The 20,370-nt window shown below is 47.8% G+C and overlaps 1 protein-coding gene across 1 annotated transcript; it reads right to left on the bottom strand.

The window, feature by feature from the left end:
• Positions 1–939: 939 nt before the first annotated feature.
• Positions 940–13,896, bottom strand: PSMD7 (proteasome 26S subunit, non-ATPase 7). Its single transcript, XM_068118768.2, has 7 exons — positions 13,092–13,896; positions 8,398–8,489; positions 5,241–5,333; positions 4,813–4,991; positions 4,575–4,666; positions 3,447–3,609; positions 940–2,159 (listed from the first exon to the last, which is right to left on the bottom strand). The coding sequence occupies exons 1-7, from the start codon at positions 13,163–13,165 to the stop codon at positions 1,887–1,889; spliced, it is 966 nt and encodes a 321-aa protein (XP_067974869.1). The 5' UTR covers positions 13,166–13,896; the 3' UTR covers positions 940–1,886.
• Positions 13,897–20,370: the final 6,474 nt, after the last annotated feature.

The raw sequence follows: 20,370 nt of genomic DNA, 5'->3' as shown, positions 1-20,370 counted from the left end.
GGTGGGCTATTTTTGTTATTATGTAATGGTGATGTGGCTTTCCAAGCAGATGGAAATGATTACTTTCCACAAACTATTCATAACACACCTGAAAAAGCACCTTATGAACATTGAAGATTGTCCACATGGTTCCTTGATTATAATTTATTTTTCTGAACTCTATGAATCACCACAGAATCTTTATCCCACTGTGTGAAGCAAAAAGCGGGCTAAGCAAGTGGTGCGCTTCTGTCCGTCTGTCTACAGCCTTCAGTTTATGATCGAGGAACAACTTGATTTAAATTAAATGTTATATTTTGAACACGAATTGGAAAACGAACCTGTAGTTTATTAGTACTTTGTCTCTGAATTGGTCCTGATTGTGCATGTGCAGAGAGGAGTGAGGTAATATTTTGTGTCTGTCAAATAAAATTGAAAATCATTCCAAACAGGAAACTTACTGTTTAAAGTACGTCATAAAGGACACAAACACCAGGCACGAATAACTAATGTAACATGTTAAATTGGCTGGTGTAAAAGACGCTGCATCAACGGCGGCAAACTTCCGGAATTTGTTTTTCCACAACCGTTAAAATCTTTATTTTATTTCAATTGAATTATATACGTGAACACTGCAGAACACGGATCGCCTTTTCAACACTTTCAAAAAGCACGAGTTTAGCAGTACTTGGACAAAATATTACAGCATGACCAATCAAATTTGCTGCTCGTAGACCCTCACGACAGCACGGGGTAAGGTGTTCTATGAACTCTGCAGTTCTTATTGTCATGGTTCCTATTTCAGCAGGTATTAAATATAATCCTTTCGAATGCTGTTTCATCATTCCCTTCCAGCACATTTGTTTGTAATTGCGCTGTTTGGAATCCGTGATCCAGATGATTTGGATCTCTCATTCATGAAAGTGAGATTCTCAATTACCACCTCGGCTATAATCAATGTGGAAGCGAGTGTCTTTATTCCAAACCAGAAAATGCATCACTGTTTACAAGTGTGGATCATAAGGAAGAAAATAAAAATAAAAACAACAAAAAGAAACCTTTCCTTCAGTTGGGAAACGAAAAATTTAAAAAGAATGCCGTGGGAAGCAAAGATTGGCCAATATTTCCAGTGTTCATCCTCCATCAAAACAAAAGAGGTGTTAACCCATTGTCCTCCTTTTCCTCAGACCACAATACTGTTCTACCTGTCTGCAGACGCACAACGAACTGCACTAACCTTCATGATCAAGACTAGCTTTCCATTATTTCATGAACCTCACTCATGGTTAATTGTCTGCATATGGCAGTCGGTGAGTGTCGAGTCCACATGCAGATCTACTATAATATAGATCGTTCATCCATAGATCTACTGTAATCTATATACCCCTCCAAAGCACTCCATTATGAAATGCCATTGCATTCTTGTGATTACTGAAGCAGATAGACATTAATCACCTGTCTTGGATGCGTTCTGAAATTAAATAAACTTGTACAGATAATGTTAATATCCACATTAAACCTCCATCGTCCCACACCAAAACAATTCAAAGCTTCAGGACACGAGACTACAGTTTTATAAACACCTATAGTTCTAAAAATCTAGTATATTACTGTAATGTAGAACAAATCTGAATAATGTGATAAATGGTTCAATGGCGGTATAGGGAGAGATGAAGCTCCAAATTTGTAGAAGCTGAAAATTTATTGGAAAGTTTGCCGATTGATGACATTCTCATCATCAACAAATTTCAAAGATTGTTTTTCAAATTCGCTCTGTACAACTGGTCAGCTCAACAAAATAAACGCATTAAAAAGAAGAAGAAGAAGACGCAGAAGAAGAAGAAGAAAGGGGGTTTAAGACATTTACATGCACAAGAGCTTTGTCAAAATAAAGGCAAAAAGGAAGTTCATTTTTTATCTTTTTTATCGTCCTTCTTGCCCTCCCCCTTATCATCCCGCCGCTCAGCCTTTCGTGCTCCGCTTGCGCTGCCGTCGTTCTCCTGACCCTCTTTGCGTTCGGCTTCACGATTGGCCAGCTTGTTGTTAATGAGATTGTGCAGAGCAACGACAGAGCGTACCAGTGCTGCCAGGTACACCACCAACAGTTGATCGTTGGTCTTCAAGTAGAAGGACTTGATAAAAGTGCCGAGGTCAACGTCGGGAAGCAAGTTAAACACGTCCTGGATGGAGAAGCGTTAAGGGAACAGGGAATCATGGTGAATAAATTAAAAGATCGTCAACGAAGCTGAAAATATGTTCCATATTACAACAACTCCACATTGTGTTCTTCCTTCCCCAATCTAACTTTTTGTGTGTGTTTTTAAAAAAATAGTTCTCAAGAATTTCCAAAGCAGACATGGTTCAATCGACACATTTGAACATAAAATGAGATGAACACCATCAAACGTGTCTGGGACCATGGATCGGGAGTTTGGAGCGTCTGGGAGGTCGGTGGTTCAAATCCCGTCCAAGTCATCCCGAAGACTTTAAATATGGTACGTGCCACTTCCTTGCTTGACGTTCAGCATTCTAAAAGGATAGGAACATGGACACTCCCCATAGGTTGGCATCCAAGGGGAGGACGAAATGCCCCACTCAGTATGGCGAGAAAGATGGAGCCATTGTTGTGACGTCGCTGGTAGCTAGATAATTGATGGTACCGTAAAACCCTGACATTCGTGTAACCCAGGTTTGAAGCGCCTCGTTTCACATCTGACAATAATTTATCTTCCACATAGTTCACGGTGAAAGAGTTGGAAGGACTTCACCTTAGGTCAGTGCAAGACCCCCAACACCCACATGACCTCACCCTCTCTTTCCCATTGAAACAATGCCCTGACATTTGCGGATTCGAGATTCACGGTAGTTTTCAAGAACATATCCCCCACGAATGTCGGAGTTTTACTGTACTTCCTACTGTACTTCCGCCAAGCTTGGCGAGTGCGTTTGTCTCGTATATTCGGCTGTATGTCCACGAATGCGTGGTGTGTGCGTGGCAGCTCCACTACGAGCCTTAGATACTGAAAAAGAAGAAAATTAATCTGGTCCACATTTCACAAAATCTGGATCAGGCCATCGCACAGAATATCGTCTGCAATGCAAACTACCAGATACTAATATTATGTTGATGTTATAGAAAGTTAAAATAAAGTTTGTTTTCAATCAGGGGTGTTAATATTTTATTCCGGCCTAAATAAAGTAATGCAAAGTTAAATGTTTGTGCATAAAAAGTACTTTGCATGTAATGTAAGTAATTAAACGAAAATAAATGATCTCATGTCTCACTCATACAATTTGCCGCTCGCCTTTGATCATCATTTGTAGGAAATCCCTTGTAATGTGGTGAAGTCAAAGGGAAGTAAAGGTGCTGTGACGTCACATTATATGAAATGAGGAAAGGGACTTTGGATTATTTCAAATTGCAAACTACAGAGTCCTAAACAACGCTTATTCGGGGATGTTAATACCTGCAGTTGATAGACAATTTGGTGGTTGATCGGAAGATCTTCAGCAGAGACACATTTTAGGTAACGTCGTACATCCACAAGACGAGCTTGCAGGCCTTTCAATCCTTGAACTTGGTTGGTAATTCTTTGGGACAATGTTCCCACTGTTGTGTCTTTTATGTCCCTGTACATGTGGCGGGAGGGTGAGGGGGTAGGAAGAGAGAAAAAACACGGTGTTAGCCATAGTACTGCACTGTAATTGAAATGTAACAAGTTTAAAAAAAATCCGATCATGTAAAAAGTACACAACAAACTGCAGTAACCTTATAACATGTATTTGTTGTAGGCCTGGTACATGAGAGCAAGGAAACAAACCGTCGGCGACTCTGCATTTTGATTATTATTTGACATCAAGCTCGATTACCTTCGCCACCAAAGGTGGATGGAGGTTATGTTTTCACCCGTGTCTGTCTGTTTGTTTGTCCATCTGTGAACAAGATATCTCAAAAAGTTGTGGACGGATTTGGACGAAACCTGGCAGAGAGGTCGCGTCAGTGACAAGGCCGAAATGATTAGATGTCGGTGAAGATCCGGATTCGGATCCGGCTACTAGAAGTTTCTAAGTGATTCTTCACCATTGGGAGATCGGGCCAAAAACGATGCACAGCAAGATATCACAAAAATATGTGGACGGATTTGTATGAAACTTGGTGGACCGGTTGTGTGTGTGACAAGGAAGAATCGATTAGATTTTGGTGAAGATCTGAATATAGATTCAGATACGATAATTATTTAATTATTAAGTGATTCTTCACCATTGTGAGATTGGGTGAAAAGTGATATATAACATGATATTTAAAAAAGTTGTGGACGAGTTCTGAATAAACTTGGTGGATGAGTTGGTTAGGTGACAAGAACAAATCTATTACATTTTGGTTCAGGTCCGAATCCAGACCCAGCCTCTCAGTGGGATACAACACATAAGCTGTTCAGCCTGGCGGAGGTATGCTCTCTACCGAGTGCCGTTCTGGTTTCTCAAGTTATTACGGCCTATCTTATAGTACTGTATTAGGTCAATATGTTTGCCATATAATCCCAAACAATTAAGTTCATTCAACATTGATACTTGAAAGTAAAGGCCAAAAGCACCTTAACAGATGCTCCACACCAACTTCTTCCGCCTCCTCTGCACCAATCTCGCTGGGAACATGCTCAAAGGTTTTGGAAGTGGGTGTGCCATCCTTAAAGGGCAGAAACGGTTCCATGATCACCAAAAGCTCACAGGTAATGTCATGTTCCAGACATCTCCATCACCATAATTTTCAGCATGATTTGCTCTCGGCACAAATCGTGGAACGTGGTGAAGAACGGAAGGAGAAACACTCACGTCATGCACCTCCTCAATGGAAATGTAGGCCTCGGTTGGCAGACCCAGTGCTCTGGGCTTTGCATCAATTATGACGAGAACAGAATTCGAGCAGTACCGTTTCATGAGCTCATTCACCGCAATGTCATTCTTGTGCAGTTTCGGCCCAGTGTGGTACCATCCGACAATGCGCTCCCTCGCTTTGCACCATGGTGCAGACAACAGCAGGGATAATTGGGGTCGGAGAAAGAGGGAGATTGTAAATAAATAAAAACCAATGGATATTGTACTGTATTAAAACTTCCCTGCAAGTTATCCTGCTCTGGAATCCCAAGGTCAAAAGGTCACATTTGGCCGATGTCTTACAAGGGTTTACATTTCGACAAATTGCGATCCAAAGTGAAGGCACAAAAAAAGACAAATGAGAGAAGTAGATCCAGGTTTCTCACCATTAACCTTCTTAAACATCCCGTACATGTTCTCGAGGTAGTCGTGATCCAGAAACCAAACTGCGAGATCTTTGTCATCCTCATCAAATGGAACTGTGAAACCAAAAAACGAAATTCACAAAACAATTCAACAACCCTTTTCTTTCCCCGCCAACGGACCACCCCAACACAATATCGTAAGATTGGTGCATGGATTGATACCTTCGAGGTATGTGCACTCACCTTTGAGCTGTCTAACCTGGGTGCGAATGTTGACCCAGGTATACGTAGTGTGTTCAAAAAGTATCCGACCTTTATTTTTCGTGCGTAAAAAAAAAGAAGCTAGGGAGGCGTTGATTGGTGCACGTATGTAGGCGATCCTAATGCGCATGCGTGAATTGTTTCCCACCTGCAGAAGCTGTCATTCGACGGCAGACCGCCGATGAGTGAGGACATGTAAGCGAGCGCCGTCGGAGTTTCGTTTTTGACAAAATGACGGAAAAACTTGAACAACGCTACTGCATCAAATTTTGTGTTTTTTGGCCTCGGGGATGTTCGATGCTTCCATTGTGATGACTGCAACTTGGTTTCTGGGTCGTACCCATAAACCCAGGACTCATCGCCAGTGATCACTGTGTTGAGGAAGCTGGGATCGCTGTTCACAGTCTCCAGCATGTCCTGTGCGATCTCCAAACGGAGTTGCTTCTGATCAATCGTTTAGATCGGGGCTTTGACTTGGCCATTCCAGAACCCTCCATTTCTTTCTTTTCAGCCATTCCTTGGTGGATTTACTGGTATGTTTAGGGTCATCGTCATGTTGCAAGGTCCACCTTCGGTTGAGCTTCAACTTTCCGACAGATGGCCTCACATTATCCTCAAGCACCCTCTGGTACAATGAAGAATTCATAGTGGATTATATGATGGTGAGCTGCCCAGGCCCTGATGCAGCAAAGCTGTCCCAAACCATAATATTTCCACCACCATGCTTTACAGTTGGTATCGGGTTCTTGTGGTCAAATGCTGTCTTTGGTTTTCGCCAAACATGTCTTCTGGTACTGTGGTCAAATAACTCTACCTCTGACTCATCTGCCCAGAGCACATTGTTCCAGAAGTGCTGATCTTTGCCTCGGTGTTCATTGGCAAACTTTAGTCTTGCCCTGAGGTTCTTTCTGGACAGCAAAGGTTTCCTCCTGGCACACCTCCCATGTGGATCAAATTTGTGCAGCCTCTTTCTAATGGTAGACTCGTGCACTTTGACATCAACAGTGGCAAGAGCTACCTGTAGGTCCTGTGATGACATACTGGGGACTTCTTTCAGCATCTTGCGGTCTGCTCTCGGGCTGAACTTGCTGGGGCGGCCTGGCCTGAACAAGTTGGCAGTTGTTTGGAATCTTCTCCACTTGTAGATGATCTTCCGGACAGTCGAATGATTGATTTGAAATTGTTTGGAGATCTTTTTAAATCCCTTCCCAGATTCGTAGGCATCTATAACCTTCTTTCTGAAGGCCTCAGAGAGCTCTTTTGATCTAGGCATGGTGATGCCGCACACTTCAACAACAAAGAGCAAACCAAACTAAATGTCTGAGGTTTAAATAAGACAGGTTCCTCCAAGATCCTCTCTAACGATGTTCTAATCATTTGCACCTGAGCTGGTGCACCTGATTCTAATTTTAGGTATTTGAAGTCGTGATAAATGTAGGGGTGTACTTACTTTTTCCACATGCAAAATTTGCATTTATGTTTATTTAAATTATACAATGGACTTCAAAATGTAAATGTTTCATGATATTTGTTATATTGTATCACCTTTATCTATCAATATTGTTGAAATGAAGATCAAATAGCTGTATGTTGAAATATGTTGAAAAAGTCAAAACTTTACATGGGGTGTACTTAGTTTTTCACGTGACTGTACATGTTGTGCATTGAAAACGTTGAAATCTTTTAAATAATTTCGTTTGTGGGTTATTTTTTGTTACTCTTTCACAGCCTAAACCAACACCAGGGAAAGCTCACCCAGCCAGGCAGCACCAGGAGCACCCCTCCTTCCCCTTGGGTAGCCCCTGCTAGTTACAAATACTTGCCAGCCAAACATCAGGCCTGGCTAGCTGGTTCGGGAATGACTTTGCCACCTTTCAAAAAAATTTTTCTTTTCCAAGGAGTGGTTTTGGAGCTATAGAGGTACGTTTTTTGATTTTCCAAGATGGCACCTGTACAACGTGACCGATGATATCACAAGTTTCATTAAAAATTATACAGGAGGAGGCGCTCTCATGGGGAAAAGTTTTCGTCCATCGGACAAACAGTTGCAGAGAGAATTTTTTTTATATTAATCAAATCAAGCATTGCACTAGTCTAATTATGACGTCATAATGAAGGCACTGATGACAATCATTAACATACCTTATTCCCCATGGGGAGTACTTGACAATGAGCCATGCTTCAATTTATCCCATGGAGCAGCTTCGGAGATATGGAGGTGCAAAATCTTTCCAAGATGGTGCCCGTACCATGTGACTTATGACGGCATAATTATGACTGAAACATTCTACAGGTGAAGGCACTCCTATGGTGAAAATTTCTCAATCGGACCAACAGTTGCCGAAAAATGAATTAAAAAAAAAAACTGCAGTACAGTAAAGAGTGGACTAAAAGCCTCCACCCGAGTCCTATCTTGTTTGGCACACTGAGCCAAGTGAAAGTGTAGGAGAGCATTCCCGAGTTCTCTGAGTTAGTTCTTATCTTCCTTGAGGATATTAGATGTCAACCAGACCTTTGCAGAAGCCAAGTTTTTTTTTACAAGGACACAGGGATTGCGAAATTTGTTTTCCACCAAGCGCAGTTTTATCGAGGCACAAACTCTAAGTGTATCCATTGGCACATTCCAAAGCCTTAACTGTTTGGCTGTACGAATCATGTAAGGAAACATAGTTTTAGTAAAAAAGCTTAATTCTACATTTAATTGTGAAGCAAACATTAATTAGATAAGTCAAAAGGCATAACTAAATGCCTGATCTCGACATACGCACGTGCAGATGCAACAGATTGCTTAACCCCACTTTTCACTTTGCGAGCACAGGGTAATTACTTAAAATGAGGGCATGCAGACTTGGCCAAACTCAGACTGTGAATGAAGTTCTTATGACTCGGACTTGGCTACATGAATCACAATGGTCACCTGCAAAGCAGTTCGATACATCAAGAACACCCTTGTGCCACGCTCCAAGCAGAACTCCCACCACACGCTTCTGGTTTCCCACCTTGCCGATCCTACGACCAAAAAAAAATGCACATTTCCACTCATTAAAATAGAACCAGTGTATGCTAAATACAATGGTTACTATACATGACATAAACAAAAATCAAAGACTTTTAAATATCAGCTAAAACTACAAAATGCTCCAAAGGAACACCTCACCCCACATGGTCTGGAGAAAAAGGACATAGGAAGGGTCTTTTAAACTCTTGCTTTGTGTTTCCGAGCACGATCTATATTTCCTACAAGCCACGATTTTATCTGAAACTCAATATTCCCCAATGCTGAGAGCGTGAGCGGCAAATTTGTTTGGTCGAGATGGCATAAAATGGCGAAATATATTGTCCAGGTATTGCTAAACTGGAGGTTTTTGGAAGTGTTAGCTCTCACATGAGCCTCGACTTTGTATACAAAGAAAACAAATAAATAAAAAGTGCCAACAATGCGATTTGTATGCTACAATGATCAAGTATATTATAATCAGTATCCTTTTTGAAATAAAATAAAGTTTTAAAGGCTGTAGAAAAAAATATATATATACCGTATATAATATATTTTAAAAAACTTTTCAGAAGTTTACCGTTGATGCACCGTCTATTACACCACCTTATTTAACACAGTAGATTAGTTCTCATGTTTGTTGTGCGCGTCCTTTACAACGTCCCAAAAACAGTAAGTTTCCTGCCTGGAATGATTTTCATTTTTATCTGACTGCCAGACAGACTAAAACATAGCACCAGGTGTGCCGACGGTCACCTCTGGAGGTTGTAGTTCAGACCTCTGCCGATTTGGGAGGACCCCCCTTGGAGGCCCCCTGATATAAACACGAAAAATCTAAGGCCGATCTCAATACTCGGCTTCCCTCCCCCACCCACTCCGCTTTTCCTTCACCAAAGTAAAATTTCAAAGTATATATATATTGTCGCGTTCCCGGGGGTGAACACCCCTGGGGACAAATAGCCGATCGAGCTTTACACTCCAAGGCGTTCAATCCAACAATGGCGGATCTTCTTTACACGCGAGGGAAAGGAGAGTGACGAACTTACCTGCACGGATTTTACTGGACGTCCTCAAACGACGATGATCAAATCAAACCGACACGGAATGAAAATGTAACAACAAAAGGGTTCAATAAAAATAATGCCAGGAAGCAAAGAAATGCACGGTAAGCAAAATCCTAAATGGAGCGCTCTCGTATCACGGACCCGTATACAACACAAGGGGAAAAATAACTGAAAGTAATAAATGTGTGAACTCGGCTCTCGTCCCCTTGACCGTCCGGGATCGTCACAGGCCCCCGTCCCCGCGTGGGAAAACATACTTTGGCACGCAGTCAGTTCACCCGCCAGCCGCAGCACGGGCCCCCGAGTCTGTGCTTGGGAAAACAGGCCTTCGCGCACAGTTGGTTCACTCCAGCTGCCGAGCGCGAAGCGAGCAGACCAAGCTCATCCTCGTCGTTTGCTCCACACAGCACAAACTGTCTCTCAGGCACACCCAGCCGCCACACAGTCAGCACCAATGCGCCAGGGAAAGAAAATGTGTCCGCTCGCACCGATCGCCCAGACCAGACCAATTTGCTCATTGAACGATGAATTTTCCTCTGATGCTGATTAATGTTACTATGTCCCAACCTACAGAGTGGCCACAAAGACCCTATGCACAATAGTGTGTCCTCTGTTACTTATTTGTTTCAATTTCATTGTTTTTCCAGGTAAGGGTTCACGACCACGTGCGAGGAGCAAGTTTTGAAGACACAAGGACAAGATTTTCACAGAGGTTAGATAAGCCAGCTCCTACGCGCGGCACGATGCAGGCATGGGAAAAGAAGGCTTTTTCAACAGGGAGTGTCCTTGACTTGACTTGATTTAGAGCAAGGCTCTTCTGCAGCGATTTCCCACCATTAAATGAGGACGGTGTATTTTTTTTTTTCAGATGAGTGTGCTATTTACCTCAGCAATCGATCCAGGTATGTTTATTTTTAGTGCAAAGAAAATCCTCATTTTTAAGAGGAAATTGAACAGCATCCTCTTCATGTCATGATGTGGGCAGCAATTTCAGACGATCACTCCTTAGGGCCATATTTTTTCGATACAAGCGTCAATCACACTGCTTATTTGAACATGCTTCAGACATGGTTTGTTCCACAACTGTGTGAGAGAGTTCTCAAGGTAACAGCTATCCTGCAACAAGATGGTGCACCAGCACATTTATGCTCTCACAAAAAACAAAACAAAACAAAAACACGTTTAGAGGCCATTTTTCCCCGCAAAGCGGGTGTTGGCCTTTTTCGGGCACCGTGGTTGTTGTCGTTTTTGTTGGTCCCCTTTTTGAAGCAATGTTTTACGGCCGGATGCCCTTCCTGCCGCCAACCCTGTTTGTCGCCTTTTACGACAAACAGGGAATTACCAGTGAACTGGTACTCAATTTGCCGACCTCGGAAGGATGACAGGCTGAGTCAACCCCCCTGGCGTTAATTCAGCGATCGACCGGGATATGCTCTCACAGTTAGAGAATATCTCGACGACAAATTCAGTGGATGATGGATTGGACGTGAATCTGAGATAGTGTGGCCTCCTCGAAGTCCGGACTTAACATGTGAAAACTCGCTTTGGGGCATTGTGAAAGAGAAAATTTCTCATCTCTGCCTAACAACAGTGTCAGGGGCTGCTTTTAAGACTTCCAACCCTCAACATGGAAGATGTCCAGAAGAACGTGGAGAAAAATTCTAATTTGTGCGGAGAATGGAGGAGAGCATACAGATAAATTCTAACTAAATTCTAACTGCGTGCATCGGGACTTTGTGGCCACTCTGCAGATCACCCAAATCTCTCCCCATATCCTCACGGTTTGCCTTCCTAAAATCTAATAGATTTACTCCAAAATCCTGAACTCCAAATACTCACACACACAATGTTATGATTCCAACAATGCATTCCCCCCTTGTGGACTTTTCTACAAACTGGCTTAAAAAGCAATCCAGGTCTAGATATAGAAAACCTTCATCGGCTCTGTCCATTCCCAGGTCATGGACCCAATCCTCTCGCTGGTAAATTAAAATCCCCCATAATCACTAATCTTATAATGCATACAGTAGTGGTCGAGATCTCGCAGGAGAAGTAATGCGTACAGTAGAGGCATATATCACCAGAGCAGTCATGCATACAGTAGAGGCATATATATCACCAGACCAGTCATGCATACAGTGGAGGCATAGATATCACCAGACCATTCTTGCATACAGTAGAGGCATATATCTAACCAGACCAGTCATGCGTACAGTGGAGGCATAGATATCACCAGACCAGTAATGTATACAGTAGAGGCATATATCTAACCAGACCAGTCATGTGTACAGTAGAGGCATATATCTAACCAGACCAGTAATGTATACAGTAGAGGCATATATCTAACCAGACCAGTAATGTATACAGTAGAGGCATATATCTAACGAGACCAGTCATGTGTACAGTAGAGGCATATATCTAACCAGACCAGTCATGTGTACAGTAGAGGCATATATCTAACCAGACCAGTCATGTGTACAGTAGAGGCATATATCTAACCAGACCAGTAATGTGTACAGTAGAGGCATATATCTAACCAGACCAGTAATGTGTACAGTAGAGGCATATATCTAACCAGACCAGTAATGTGTACAGTAGAGGCATATATCTAACCAGACCAGTCATGTGTACAGTAGAGGCATATATCTAACCAGACCAGTCATGTATACAGTAGAGGCATATATCTAACCAGACCAGTAATGTATACAGTAGAGGCATATATCACCAGAGCAGTCATGCATACAGTAGAGGCATAGATCTAACCAGACCAGTCATGTGTACAGTAGAGGCATATATCTAACCAGACCAGTAATGTGTACAGTAGAGGCATATATCTAACCAGACCAGTCATGTATACAGTAGAGGCATATATCTAACCAGACCAGTCATGTGTACAGTAGAGGCATATATCTAACCAGACCAGTAATGTATACAGTAGAGGCATATATCTAACCAGACCAGTCATGTATAGTAATAGTATACAATCGAGGCATATAATCTCACCAGAACAGTCTTGCGTACAGTAGAGGCATATATCTAACCAGACCAGTCATGTATAGTAATAGTATACAATCGAGGCATATAATCTCACCAGACCAGTCATGTGTACAGTAGAGGCATATATCTAACCAGACCAGTCATGTGTACAGTAGAGGCATATATCTAACCAGACCAGTAATGTGTACAGTAGGCATATATCTAACCAGACCAGTAATGTGTACAGTAGAGGCATATATCTAACCAGACCAGTGTGTACAGTAGAGGCATATATCTAACCAGACCAGTCATGTATAGTAATAGTATACAATCGAGGCATATAATCTCACCAGAACAGTCTTGCGTACAGTGGAGGCATATATCTCACCAGGACAGTTATGCATGCAATAGAAGCATATACTATACCTCACCAGTATACCTCACCAGGCCTGTTATGCGTACCATAGAGGTATATTGTATGTATCTCACCATGCCAGTCATGCATACAGTAGTGTGGAGGCCGAGATTTCGCCATGCCAGTCATGCCTGCACTACAGGCTATAGTTAAGGCCTCACCGGTTAAAATGATCCACAACGCTGAGGAGGACGAGTGGATGCACAACGACTCTCTCTACTGCGTGCTCCGGCATGCCGGCACAAGAAAATGGCGAGATGGGAGACAGCCGTTAAGAGCGAGATTGAAGAAAGGACACACCAGAGTCCAGAGCACGTTCCAGTAACGGCGAGCGAGTAAAACCATAAAGGTGACGTAAAAACGCAATTGTTTAATGAGTTCCGGTTTCACTCATCGAGTATCAGTATTTGCTAATTTTAACCGCTGTTTAATACATTACACGTGCGCTATATGTGTCCAACGAGATTAAAAGACCATATTGACCGAAAGGGAAAAAAATTATTCATAGATTTAATACTGGTATGTCATATAATGGAATCGGGCCATCGTGATATGGAGGAGGAAGAAGAGGAGGATTAGGGGAGGGCTGGGTTCGCAGACTCGCCCCTGCAGAGCTAAAACTAAAAGGGAAACTTAAAGTTACATAAAAAATATTGAAAGTGCTAATTAAAAGGTGGGAAAGTTTTGAATGTCCTCTCTGTACTTTTAAATCAGCTGCTCGGTTCCGGGGTGTATTCAGCACTGAAGTTTCTCGTAGCGCGCTTCGTTGCTACTCTTCGTGAAATTTCACCCAATTGGGTGAAATCGGTCCGAGTCTGGTGATCTGGTGGAAGAAATCGAAATTGGTCGAAATCTGGGGAAATATCAACAATACGAGAAGGCGGGGCATGTTAAGTAGTTAAGAACCAACAGGAAGCCAGTTCGGGGCACCGCCGATGGGGCCGCAGTCAGCCACATCACCAGTACAACACCATGACAGGCAAACATCGTGCAAGGCAAGCAATAGCCACGCCCAGGAGGACCTTTGATTGACAAGGGGGAGGGGCGTACACGAAGCGGGCCACACTGATTGGCCACCGACAATCGAAGTGCGACCAATGACACCTTGGCCAATCAGTGAGGGAGGCGCAAACATTTGGCCAATCGGTGCGGAGGACGAAAAAGGCTACCAACAAGCTGCGCACTGATTGGAGGGAAGGGCCGGTGACGTCACATCACGGCAAATGATGAGGCCGTTTTGCGAACTTTACGCAACTCTTTTCGTTAAAAAAAAGATTGTTCGACAGTTCATTTGTCAATAAAGTTTGTATCGTAAACAATATTTACAAGTTTGTTATCATTTAGCAGTCGATATCCAATGAAAACTTGGCATTTGGTGAAATCTTCAATTTTTTGAAATTTAGGCACCGATTGATGAAATTCGAAAAACCCGAGTGGAAACATTGGGTAGCGCGTTCGCGAAGCACCTTCGGGAGGGGTGTTTCGGTTATGTCAGGAACAAGCCAAGGAAAAAACATGTTTTAGGGCTACACACTTATTTTTTACGGCGTAGCCCATCGGGCAGAGCCGTCCAGAACAGTGTGTGTGTGTGTGCGCGCGCGTGTGTGTGTGTGTGTGTGTGTGTGCGCGCGTGTGTGTGTGTGTGTGTGTGTGTGTGTGTGTGTGTGTGTGTGTGTGTGTGTGTGTGCGCGTGTGTGTGCGTGTGTGTGTGTGTGTGTGTGTGCGCGCGCGTGTGTGTGTGTGTGTGCGTGTGTGTGCGCGCGTGTGTGTGTGTGTGTGCGTGCGTGCGTGTGTGTGTATGTATCTTGTGTGAATCACCTTCCACTTGCCCAGAAACTTGCTCGCGAAGATCAATTGCATAAATTCCTGTTTTTGTTTGCATTCCATAACCTGAACCTGCATTTCCTTTGCAGACCTTCATTTTCACCAAACTGCAGTGTTCTCGATTCCGCATCTAATAGTAATGATTGCGGTCTTTGATTGGGTGGGCCATTCTCTTCGCCTTGATGCCCTGGGTGTGAATGCGTATTACTTTCCTGTCTCATGGCCTCCCAGATTATTTCATCTCCAACCTGTATTCCAAATCGTGTTGCTGATACTAGGAACGTTCTTCATCTATTTTTTTGTGATCTATCTTGAGTGATCGTACCAAGCCTGGTGTTGGCTTAACGGTTAAGGTGCCAAGCTTGAGGTTTTAGGCCCTTGATTGTGAGCCCCCGTCGTGCCATTTCAATAACACCAGGTGCGTTCACTCAGCCTGCCATCCTTCCGAGGTCGGCAAAAGGAGTACCAGCTTACTAATAACAGGGACATTGTGGTAGGCACAATGGTCAATAATTCCGCGCACCAGTGGGTGGCGCGAGCGTCCGGGCGTGGAACTGAGATACATGCCCCGCCTTTCGGCCGATCGGCCACGCCCGGGGGCAAGGCGTGGCCTCGAGACATATATGCGGGCTCTAAGGTCGAGCCCGCCCAGTGCTGATGCGCGAGCTTGTAATAAAGTGCTTTCGTTTGTATCCACGCGTTGTGGCCTACCTTTTTGGCAATCGAGTCGTGTGTGCACAGCACCACACTGGTGACCCCGACTGGTTCAGCCGTCGCTGACCCCCGAACGCGCCATGGCTATCAACGCCGTCGCCATCAAACTCCCGGAGTTCTGGGAAGCGCAAGCCGACGTTTGGTTTGTGCAGGCCGAAGCTCAATCTCAACTCCGGGGCATCACGGCGGACGAGACCAGGTACTACCACGTGGTCACCGCCCTCGGGCCCGGCACTGCCACCCGCGTCGTGTCCATCCTTCGGCGCCCGCCGGGCGACCACAAGTACGAGGCGCTCAAACATCTCCTCCTTGCCACGTTCGGGCTCACGGAGATCGAACGCGCCGACCGTCTCCTGGACCTTCCCGCCCTCGGCGACACACGACCATCCGTCCGGATAGATTTTATGCTGTCCCTGCTTGGAGACCAGCGCCCGGATTTCTTGTTCCGAGCACTTTTCCTCCGCCAGCTACCTGTACAGGTGCGCCTCACGCTGGCCGGTTCCAAAATAACGGAACCCCACGCCCTGGCCGGAGAGGCCGACAAATTTTTCGCGGCCTGCGACACGCGGTCGGTGTACGGTGCTGCCGTAGTGGATCCCGGTGCGGAGGCTCCAGCGCCCCCTGCTTCCCTTGTGGCCGCTGCTACGCCCCGCCCACTACCGCCGCCACCACCACCACCACCGCCGGCACGGCCGACGCCGCCGCAAACCTGGTGCTACTACCATGCCAGGTTCGGCCGCAAGGCTAGAACGTGCCGCCCCCGCCATGTTCTTTTGACGGGTCGGGAAACGACCGGGCCGGCGCTCACTTGCGGCCAAAAGCGTCGGCCATTCCGGCAGCCTCCTGTTCATCACGGACACCTCGTCTGGTCGTCGTTTTCTGTGCGACATGGGAGCGCAGGTAAGCGTCCTCCCTGCCTCCGCGTCCGACAAGCAAGCTGCGGGCCGGGGCCCCGCTTTGCTTGCCGCCAACGGAACACCCATCCGCACATTCGGGAAGCGTTGCCTCTCACTGCGGTTCGGAGGGCAGCGTTTCCAATGGTCGTTCGTCACCGCCAGCATGCCAATAGCCCTGCTCGGTGCGGACGTCCTTTGTGCGAATGGGCTGTTGGTGGACATTAAGCGTCGACGTCTCATCCAGGCCGAAACCTTCAGCTCGCTCGCTTGTTCGCTGAGCGGCTCGTTGAACAGCTCGCTGAGCGGCTCACCGAGCGGCTTGCCAAGCGGCTTGCTGAGTGGTTCCGTCCTGGCGAGATTAGTTTGTACGCTTCCGGCAGCGTACGAGTTTACCGGCCTCCTCGCCAGTTTCCCGGAACTCACGCGGCCCATCTTCTCAGCGGTGGACGTCAAACACGGGGTGGAGCACCATATCCCCACCGTCGGCCCACCGGTCTACGCCCGGGCGCGCTGCTTCGACCCCACGAAGCTCGCCGTGGCGAAAGCAGAGTTCGCCACGCTGGAACGGCTGGGCATCGTACGGCGCTCTGACAGCGCTTGGGCCTCTCCTCTGCACATTGTGCCCAAGCCCGGCGGCGGATGGCGGCCATGCGGTGACTACTGCCGGCTCAACGATGCCACCACCCCCGACCGCTACCCGGTCCCGCATATTCAAGACTTTTCCGCCCGGTTGGCAAACACGACCGTTTTCTCTAAGGTGGACCTCATCCGGGGCTACCACCAGGTCCCCGTACAACCCGACGATGTCCCAAAGACGGCCGTCATCACCCCTTTCGGCCTCTTTGAGTTCCTGCGGATGCCTTTTGGGTTGAAGAATGCGGCCCAGGCGTTCCAGCGGCTCATGGACAGCGTCTTGCGCGACTTACCTTTCATCTACGTCTACCTGGACGACATCCTAGTCGTGAGCGCGTCCTGGGAGGAGCACCTGCTCCACCTCCGCACGCTCTTCGAACGCCTGGGCCAGCATGGCCTGATCATCAACCCCGCGAAGTGCCGTTTCGGCGTCACCGCCATCGATTTCTTGGGGGCACCGCATCACCAGGCACGGGGCCATCCCTTTACCAGCCAAGGTGGAGGCCGTCAAGAGTTTCCCACGCCCCCGCACGATCAAGGGTTTCCAGGAATTCCTGGGCATGGTCAATTTTTACCACCTCTTCATGCCCAGCGTCGCCCAGCTCCTGCGCCCCCTGCACGAGGCCCTCCGGGGGAAGCCGGGCAAAGGTGACATCGCCTGGATGGAGCCGATGGACGTGGCGTTTGCGGGTGCAAAGCTGGCCTTGGCCAACGCCACCATGCTGGCGCACCCGGCGCCCGATGCACCGATCGCCCTCACCACCGACGCGTCGGACTACGTGGTGGGCGTGGTGCACGAGCAGTGGGTGCGTGGTGCTTGGCAGCCGCTGGCATTTTTTAGCCGGCAGCTTCGCCCGCACGAACGCCGCTACAGCACCTTCGACCGCGAACTGCTCGGACTCCACCTGGCGGTCCGGCACTTCCGCCATCTGCTCGAGGGCCGCCCATTCACGGCTTTCGTCAATCACAAGCCCCTTGTGTTCGCGATGGCCAAGGTGGTCGAGCCATGGTCGGCCCGGCAGCAGCGTCACCTCTCTGCCGTGTCCGAATATACGACGGACATCCGTCACGTCGCGGGTAAAGACAACCCGGTGGCGGATTGCCTTTCCCGGTCCGTCGCACATGCGGTCCACCTCGGGATCGACTATGCCCGGATGGTGGAGGACCAGACCGCCGACCACGACGTCCAGGCCTTGCGGACCGCCGTCACGGGCCCCCGCGTCACCGAGGTGTCGTTCGACGTCGCAGGCACGGCTCTCTTGTGCGCCGCCTCCCTCGGCTGGCCTCGCCCCATCGTGCCCGCTGGCTGGCAGCGCCCGGTTTTCGACGCCATCCATGGCCTGTCCCACCCAGGCACGAAGGCCTCCCAGAAGCTCGTCGCGGCGAAGTTCGTCTGGCATGGCCTCAGGAAGAACATCCGCGACTGGGCAAGGACGTGCCTCGCGTGCCAGAGCGCAAAGGTCCACCGCCACACCCAGGCCCCGTTGGCCCCGTTTACGGTGCCCGAGCGTCGGTTCGACCACGTCCACGTTGACTTGGTGGGACCTCTGCCCCCCTCGTGGGGGTTCACCCACCTCCTCACCATGGTGGATCGCACCACCCGGTGGCCGGAGGCCGTGCCATTGGCGGCGACGACTGTGGCTGACGTCACGCAAGCCTTCATCGCCACGTGGGTTGCCCGGTTCGGTGCCCCCTCGGACATCTCGTCCGACCGCGGCCCCCAGTTCACCTCGGAGCTCTGGGGAGCGGTGGCGCAAGGGCTCGGCGTCAAACTGCACCGCACCACGGCCTACCACCCCCAGGCCAACGGCCTGTGCGAGCGCTTTCATCGCTCGATGAAGGCCGCGCTCCAGGCCAGCCTCCGCGACGGCAGCTGGGCTGACAGGCTCCCTTGGGTCCTGCTGGGCCTCAGGACGGTGCCCAAGGACGACCTGCGCGCGTCCTCGGCGGAGCTGGTCTTCGGTCGACCGCTGCGGGTGCCGGGCGAATTTATCCCCGACTCCACGGCTCCTTGGTCCGCGGCGCAACAGCACTCCACCCTGCAGGAGACCGCCAGGAGGTCCGCCCCGGTGCCGACGGCGCACCACGGTTGCCCGTCCTCCCACGTCGCCCCGGAGCTTCGCATGGCGGAGTACGTTTTCGTCCGGCACGACACCCACCGGGCACCGCTGCGGCCCCCGTACGACGGGCCCTTCCGCGTGCTGGAGACTGGGGACAAACATTTCACTGTGGACATCGGCGGTGCCCCGGATCGTATCTCCGTGGACCGCCTCAAGCCGGCCCACCTCGATCTGGACCACCCCCCGCAAGCAGCTCTGCCTCTGCATCGAAGCCGCCCCCCGGCGGTCAGGCCCCCGGCACCCCCCAGCCATGCACGCATCGCCAGGGGGCGTTTCGGCCGGGTCATCCGGCTTCCCCGCAAGCTCACCCTTCAGGTGCACGGGAATTCTGGGGGGGCGCATGTGGTGGGCACAATGGTCAATAATTCCACGCAACAGTGGGTGGCGCGAGCGTGGAACTGAGATACATGCCCCGCCTTTCGGCCGATCGGCCACGCCCGGGGGCAAGGCGTGGCCTCGGGACATACATGCGGGCTCTAAGGTCGAGCCCGCCAAGTGCTGATGTGCGAGCTTGTAATAAAGTGCTTTCGTTTGTATCCACGCGTTGTGGCCTACCTTTTTGGCAATCGAGTCGTGTGTGCACAGCACCACAACATTGCATCAGCCGCACAGCCACGCTTTTAGCAATGATTTAACCAGCAGCCACAGGCTGCATACAAACCACCACCAACAACAAGAGATCGTGCTGCTGAAGTTGTTGTCCCACCAGGTCACTCACATCACATCACCGTTGCTGTTGGTATCACCTCTTCCTCACCCTCAACCACTGCTCATTATTTTCACTTGACAGGTGATGTTCATCGTCATTGCAGGTGTTCCTCAAAGTTCTGTTTTGGATTCTACTTCGTTCTTGTACATAAATGACCTGCCAGACCACATGCTTTCACAGCTCGACATTCATGCTGACGATTCTACACGACACTTATTAGTCAGGTTGTATATGGGAGTTAAAAAGGTCCGGTGGGCATTTAACGGTTAAAGTAAACCACCTATCTAATTATCTTTATTAGACCCCAACCAACCACAAAATATATGGTGGCCATCTCAAATATGTGTAGAACACCATTTGATGACGTCATCAAGATGGCCGCCATGAATACGATGCTTGAAATCAGATTTTCAGTCATAACTTTGAAACTACTCAACCAAATTTAATGATGTTGGGCTCAAAATGCTCAGAATGATGCTGCAGAGATATCTATACTGTTTTCACATTATATTCGACCAACAAAAAATAAAATTTACGTCAAAAA

Source organism: Myxine glutinosa, chromosome 6 (genome assembly GCF_964187855.1).
Source record: "Myxine glutinosa chromosome 6, kmMyxGlut1.1, whole genome shotgun sequence".
Lineage (NCBI taxonomy): Eukaryota > Metazoa > Chordata > Myxini > Myxiniformes > Myxinidae > Myxine > Myxine glutinosa.
Note: the sequence above shows the minus strand (reverse complement) of the source record. Positions and strands in the feature narration are given on the sequence as shown.

What these genes read in the sequence shown, in the direction of transcription:
- PSMD7 (XM_068118768.2), bottom strand. Translation starts at nt 13,165, where the DNA reads ATGCCGGAGCACGCAGTAGAGAGAGTCGTTGTGCATCCACTCGTCCTC. An exon ending in GTTGTGGATCATTTTAACCG is followed by an intron (nt 8,490 to 13,091) that starts GTGAGGCCTTAA and finishes TTTTGGTCGTAG; the next exon opens with GATCGGCAAGGTGGGAAACC. An exon ending in AAATTGTCTATCAACTGCAG is followed by an intron (nt 2,160 to 3,446) that starts GTATTAACATCC and finishes TTCTCCATCCAG; the next exon opens with GACGTGTTTAACTTGCTTCC.